Source organism: Pyrus communis, chromosome 16, assembly GCF_963583255.1.
Source record: "Pyrus communis chromosome 16, drPyrComm1.1, whole genome shotgun sequence".
NCBI classification, from domain to species: Eukaryota; Viridiplantae; Streptophyta; class Magnoliopsida; order Rosales; family Rosaceae; genus Pyrus; species Pyrus communis.
In genome coordinates, this window is record NC_084818.1 from 17,372,285 (window position 1) to 17,380,010 (window position 7,726).

Consider the following 7,726-nt stretch of genomic DNA (forward strand, 5'->3'; position numbering starts at 1 on the left):
TAATTTCCAGCCAGTCTGTTATGCAAGATATGGGAGACACATCTGTAAAGCAAGATGCAATCTCTGCAAAAATTGACCAAGGACAGCTCCGTTTCATCAAAATGGCATCACAAGGAAATTTCTGCTTTTCACATTCTGATAAACTAGCCAATCAGAAGGAGCCCAAGATTTGCTCTCATCAAGCTCAAGCTTCACTTCAAAAAGATGCACAGTGCAAATTTTCATTTCCTGGTTTATCAAGAGCTCATAACGTCCCTTTCACTGAGCATTACCACACCATGTTTCATCTCAGTCATTCATCACAAGTGTCGTAATATCAGGCACATAACCAACACCTTTAATCTGCAGAATCAAATTGTCTAGAATTGAAAAAATTAGATCTGCCTCACGATGTGTTCTATCTCTTGCAGCAAATGTATGAACATCATTATTCACTTCAACCCAACTACAGCCGGTTTCTTTCACCACCCCATCATTGTCCATTTTTTCCCTCACCACCTTGACATCAGCCCACATACCTCTGGATGCATAAATATTTGAAAGTAAGATATATGATCCACTATCCACTGGATCATTCCAAATTGCCATCTCTGCTGCATATGTTCCCAATTCAACATTACCGGCAGCAGTGCACGCGCTGAGCAAGCTCCTCCATACAATTGCTGCTGGTTTTACCGGCATTTTCTCAATGAATTCCTTAGCTTCAAATAATTTACCAGCACGACCGAGGAGAGTCACTATGCAAGCATAATGTTCAGTCCCTGGATCAATCCCAAACTGAGGCATTGATTCAAAGTGGCGAAGTCCATCTTCCACAAGGCCTGCATGGCTACAAGCTGATAACACACCCACAAATGTGATATAGTTGGGTTTTATTCCCTCCTTCATCATTCTTGCAAACATCAGAAGGGCTTCTTCTGCTTCTCCATGTTGAGCATATGTTGATATTATGGAATTCCAACAGGCAACGTCACTCCAAACTTTTGAATTAAAAATTTTGCAAGCCTCTTCAATGCTTCCACACTTGGAATACATATCCACAAGGGCATTTGTGACGAACGGATCACTGTCAAGACCCATCTTAATGAGCTGGTTATGGAACTGTTGGCCATGCTGCATACTTGCCAGGTTACTGGCTGCTGAGATTAGGGCTGCAAAAGTAAATTCATTAGGATTTTGTCTCGATAATTGTAATTCTGTGTACAGTCTAAGAGCCTCTTCACTTTCCATCTGTTGCGCGTATCCGCAAAACATTGCATTCCACACTACAATGTCTTTCTCATACATCTCATCGAATACAAGTCTGGCATCTTTAATACCTGAGCACTTCGAATAAACATCTATCAGACCACTGCCAGAAAATACATCCAAACAGTACCCATATTTGGTGATCAAACCATGGATTTGCTTGCTCAACTGCAACGTGAATAAAGCAGCTGAGATACCAAGAAGGCTGACGAACGTCAAGAGACTCGGCTGGAACGATCTAAGTCTCAGCTCATTGAAAAGATGCAGCGCTTCAGACAGCTTATCCTGTCTTGAGTATCCTTCGATCATCGTATTGTAAGACACCACATTATGATCAGTCATTGAATCAAATACTTTTCTTGCATCAGTAAGGGAATCACATTTTGCATACATATCAATCAAACTATTCTTCACATAAGCTTCATAAACAAGATTGACTCTAATAGCATACGCATGGACTTCTCTCCCCTGATTAAGAGCGTCAAGTGAACCACACGAAGTAAGAATGCTACTGCATGCAAATCCATCCGGCTTCCAACCCAATCTGGCCATTTCAGAAAATAACTTAACAGCCTCCCGCTCAAATGAATTCTGCATGTACCCGGCTATCATCGTGGTCCACGAAATGAGGTCCTTGACTACAATCATATCGAATAACTTCTTTGCTGCCTCCACTTCACCGCACTTGGTATAGAAATCTACAAGCACATTAACCACTGAAACGTCCATTACGGCTCCCCTTCTAAGCACATAAGCATGGATTTGCCTGCCGCCTCCAATGAATTTGAGCGCAGAACATGCAGTCAGAACACTAGACAGAACATATTTGTCAGGAAGAACATCGGTGTCTCTCATTTGGTTAAACAATTTCAAAGACACTTCACTTTTTCCACATTTTGCATACCCTGCTATCATTATGGTCCAAGTAACTGCACTTTTCACTTTCAAACCCTCAAAAATCAGGTCAGCTTCATCTATATCGCCATTTTTGACGTAAAAATCGACTAAAGAAGTAGCCACATAAACATCCTGATAAAAACCAGTCTTGACAACAAAACCATGCACTTGGGCACCTTGATCAACCCCTCCCAACTGCGCACAAGCGCGGATAACACTGGCCAACGTATACTCATTCGGGTGCCCATCGGGATTCCTGCAGAAGTCCGAAAACATAAGCAATGCATGTTCATAATTACCATGCTTGGTATACATAGAAACCATGGAAGACCAAGTAACCGAGTTCCTTTCAGGCATTTTATCAAACAGTTTCCGCGCGTAAATAAAAGAGCCAGATTTGGCATAGGAGTGCAAGAGAAGATTAGCAAGAAAAACATCGTCTCGAAAGCCGGAGAGGAGAATCTGGGCATGAATGGCGTTGTAGTAGAAAATGGGTTTGTCGGAGTGGTCGCGTGGTTGTAAGAGGTCGAGTAAAGCGCGCCTTTTGGTTCGAATTGGAAAGGTAGGAGGGGGAGGAGGTACTGGTAATGCTGCTAACGTGGATGCGTTGAGGGTTTTGTGAGAATTTCGTCGCCTAATTAGGGAGTGGTGAAGTGCAAAGTTTCTCATAGTAATACACCAACAACAAAGTATACGAATTTACCAAGTATACGAATTTACCAAAAGGAGGAGATAGAGGATAATGTCAACTCGTTCAAATGCTGTGACTCTAGTGCGCTAGTGTTGTAAACTTGTTTAGTAACACTCTACAAACAACTGTTCTGTAATACGAAAACCACAAATCTAGTTGTGAATTTATTATGGTTCCAAAATATATTTGCTAATTTACTAGTATTCCTCTTCATTTGTAAGTGATCACTATTAGGTTCGATTCTTCCAGTGTAGTAAGCCCCCTGGACAATAGGCAACTCAATCCCCTAAAATGAAAAGTAACTCCATATAATGAACACTACTTGCCCAAGTGAATAGCTCAGACAATTTATATTAAAATATTAGTATTTTATTTTATTTTATAAAATAATAAAGATAACTTTATTTTTAATTTCAGATAAGAATAAAGGTAGTGTAAAGTGGAAAAACATGATTAGGTATTTAAAGAGGAAAAAAAAAACTATAGTTTTTTCATATTTTAAATTAGTTTTTTTATAAATTATAATTTTAATGGTTAAATTGTGACTAACATCATGATGTCGTCAACCTTGCGTTACATGTACGCTGGGCCAGACGATTATTGCCTAACTTCTCCATCGGGCTCGCCTTGACCAAATTGCCCAAGTGGGTTGGAGTGTTTTGGGGAGGAAGAAGTGGATTGAGTTGCCTATTCCCAAGGCAAGAAGCAACGATGGAGTTGCTCTTAGTGTAGATACTATCGTTTCAAACATAAAAAACAAAAACAAAAAAAACATTACTAATATAAATTTTAACAATGTGAAAATTGCGGTGGAGATGGTATTTTCAATAGCGGTTGTTGAGGGGGTGATAATAAGTGTGGGAGCTAAAAATGATTCCTCACTAAATAAGCCACTAGCACACCAAACATGAGGAGTGGAGCTACAATGAAGCAACGTAATACCCACTACATGGAACATGGAGAAATAAATGAGAGTGGAACTTGGGGCCCAAGACTTGAATGCTTATAAAGGGGCAATAATCCCATCAGCATGGGAAAAAAGATGGAGAAAAAAGAGGTATAAGATCATTCTATATTTTATAAACATTTTGAACAAATACTGACTTGAGCGTTGAAATGTTTTCTTGCAGATTTCCCCGCTCTCATTGTCGACAAGTGAAGATGATGTCCAAGGCTTCTCAATGTGTTCAAGATTACTTGTTGGTGGAGAATTGAAGTACTAGAAATTTTCGGCTCCTACAGTTGGCGTCGTCTATGGAAATTCGTACAAAAAGCCATATCGAGAAGTCATGGTTTCCACCTAAGCCACAATGGGGGCACGGGCCAAAAACTTAAATAGTGAAGTTTTTCTATTCTTCTATCTTTCCACAATCATGTGATTTATAGTGCGAACTAACGTTTTTGTCAAAGCATCAGGTTATGCCGCACTACAAGTTGAATATGGATTTCTACAGTACCTTCGTGGTTTAAAATGGTTTACGTAGATATTTCAATTTGTTCTAAGTATTTCTATTGAAAGGGTTGCACTACCCATGTCCAAACTAATGAATTTTTTACTGATTAACCAATTGAATTGAGAATTGGGGGGCAGGACTTAACCCTAAACATGAAGATTTGTATTCTCTCTTTTTATGATTTCACCAATTTTAAGCTTTGTTATCATAGCTTACAGTAATGGCTTGGAAAATATATAAAAAATAGCACTTTGGTAGAAGAAATGAATTAACGAAGTAGCCACACGCGCGATCGTCAATACTGTAGTTTCCGCAAGCTTGCATATTTTATACGTACCAAGATACTTGAGTTCTTAATTCTAATTAATCAGTTTAGTTCAAATATTTTCTTTTCACTCAATGATTTTGTGATACTTAGTGATCGGCACGCAATGGTTTTGTTAAGGGGCATCTCTAATTGTATAATCTTGGTCTTAGTATTATTGTGATGTATTGACCGCAAAGTGTGTTGATATTTGAAGAACATAGGCATGAAGAGAAAAGAGAAGCCCAAAGTGAGAGGAATAAAGTAACAAAATTCCCTTGAAAAGGAGGCGCTGGAATGACAAATTTGTACATGGATAGATATACAAAGATCAGACACTCAAGGATGATGCTCGATAAGCAACTTGTCCTTGAGGAATTGCACGAAGAAACCAATTGAGGAATTGCATGAAGAAACCATTCTATTGGGGCAACAAATACTCAAAAGATGGAGAAAAGAGAGGTATAAGACCGTTCTATATGTTATAAGCATTCTGAACAAATACTAACTTGAGCGTCGGAGTGTTTTCTTGCAGGTCCCCCCGCTCTCATTGTCGACAAGCGAAGATGGTGTCCAAGGCTTCTCAATGTGTTCAAGATTACTTGTTAGTAGAGAATTGGAGTACCGAAAATTTTCCAATTGGGTTGGTGGCAATAGTGGTAATAATAGTGGTGCTGGGGTATGGGTGGTGGCAACAGTTAGGAAGAGCAATTAATGGTGGTGGGAGTGATGGTGGTAATAAAAATAGCGATAGAGAGGTGGTGACAGAAATTGTTTAGGTGGTAGTGGCCCAAGGGGGGGCATATTTTGGATTCAACCGACCAAACCATCCAACCCAACCCGCTTTTAGGTGGTTTGGATCGTTTTTACCCAAGTTTCTTAGCAATCCATGTCATAACCGCCCACCCATGAATTGGAGTCATAATGTGGGTTTATCAAATACTAGCCGGTCAAGAACCGACCCATGCGCATATGGTAAAAATTTAATCATTTGTTTTTTAACAAACGCTATCATCTATATTATGGGGTGGGAGGGTAAGTTAAGTCTCACAATAGGCTAACAACAATGTGGTTCAATTTCTCTTTTGGCTATAATCGAACCTAAGACCTCTCACTTACAAATGAAGAGAACTACAATTAAACCGTAGTATTAAATGGTTGATAAAAATTATTACATGGTTTGTATTTCAAACCTATGAGCGCTATGGATTAAACTCATCCACATATGGTCAAAATATATAAAAATTCATAATAATTAATATATATGTGTGTGAAAAGTGTAAAAAAAATATACAAGCACTCGTGATTGCATTTTATACGCTTAGACAATAAGTACATCATCATATGGATTTTTAAAACCCTTCAAACCCTTATGAATAGTGTTTTTCTTTTGAGTCCAAAATTAATAAATATTCATAATAATTAATTTACAAGTGTGAAAATATAAAAAATAACATATAAACGCTCGTAGTGACAAACTCTAAAACTTTAGTGAAGTATTCAACTTCGATTATATTTAACCGTTGATTGTCGTTTATGTTTACTCTTCATTATTCTCATTGGATTTCGCTTTTTCAGATTTTCTTTTTGAAAACACAATCTTGTAGCAGATGAAGAAAGATAAATGGTTTGGATCATTAATATCACGTTCATATTTTTACGGTTAGTGAAAATATTGCTCGGAGTTTATAAAGTCTCTATAAAATATATGACGACTACTCGTATTTTAGTTAATTGTAAATGTCAGAACATGATATCAACATTCAGAACCATTCATCTTTCTGCATCCACAAAAAAAATCATGTTTTCAAAAAAGGAAATCCTTTGAGAAGAATGAAGTGTAAACGTAAACGATAATCGATGGTCAAATATAAATCTAGAGTTTATGGATTACGATGTCGAATTTTGAAGTTGACCTCTTCATGATAGTTGTAGATCTTGTCATTATGAGCGTTTGTATATTTTTGTAACATTTTTCACACTTGTTTCTTACATTAATTATTATAATTTTTCGTAATTTTGCACTCAAACATAAAACATTATTCATAAGGGTTTGGAGGATTTCGTAATCTAAACGACGATGTAACCATTGCTTAAGCGTATATGATGTAATCAGGAGTGCATGTATATTCTTTTCACATTTTATACACTTAACATTGATTATTATGAATTTTTATTTATTTTGAATGCCCCAAAAATATTATTCACGAGGGTTTGGAGAATTTAAAAATTCTAAACAATGATGTACCAATAGTCAAAGCGGAGAGGATGGGATCGCGAGCATTTGCATATTTTTCATAATTGTATATTAATTATTATGAATTTTTTTAATGTGCTTTGGTATTTTGTAGGAAAAATCAAATTACATTAAAAATTTCATAATGAGGGGTCCAAGTTCACTACCCTTGATCGTTGGCAGCCATACCATCGTTGACCGTTGACTAACATTGATCAACGGTAAGGATTTAATATCACTTATATGAGATTAAACCCTATGGCTATTGTAGTAAGGTTTTTCAAGTAGTTTAAAGTTACCAAACTAATTTTTTTTAATAAGTTGAAACGGATTACCAACGGGTAAATCTGTTAAGAACCCATTAACAAGTGATTCGAAACTTGTTATTCTCTCTCTCTCTCTCTCTCTCTCTCTCTCTCTCTCTCTCTCTCTCTCTCTCTCTCTCTCTCTCTCTCTCTCTCTCTCTCTCTCTCTCTCTCTCTCGTATCCTTATGATTATTCTCTCTCTCTCTCTCTCTCTCTCTCTCTCTCTCTCTCTCTCTCTCTCTCTCTCTCTCTCTCTCTCGTATCCTTATGATTTTGGTTTTTTATGTAACTTTTTTAATTTCACTAGTTGCTTTCCATTTCAACTTTCAACTTTAACTTAATTTATTTATTATGCCATTTAAATTTTGAAGTTACATAAAAATTCGTGACTCAAATTCAAACCATCGAACTCACATAGAAAATTTGTAGCAATGGTCTCTTAACTAAAAATCCATTATCATTGGTCCTTCAACTTATCAAAACGTGCAACTATGATCAAATTGTCCCTCAATTGGAGAAATTGTCTCTTAACTTTAATCCAATTGGAGCAATAGTCCCTCAACTTTAACCCAATTGTAGCAATGGTCATT

The 7,726-nt window shown here is 37.1% G+C and overlaps 1 protein-coding gene across 1 annotated transcript; it reads right to left on the reverse strand.

Moving 5' to 3' along the window:
• On the reverse strand, positions 1–2,823 carry LOC137721302 (pentatricopeptide repeat-containing protein At4g39530). The gene has a single exon (XM_068460407.1). It carries the CDS (start codon positions 2,812–2,814, stop codon positions 289–291), a length of 2,526 nt encoding a protein of 841 aa, XP_068316508.1. The 5' UTR covers positions 2,815–2,823; the 3' UTR covers positions 1–288.
• Between the last annotated feature and the right edge of the window lie 4,903 nt (positions 2,824–7,726).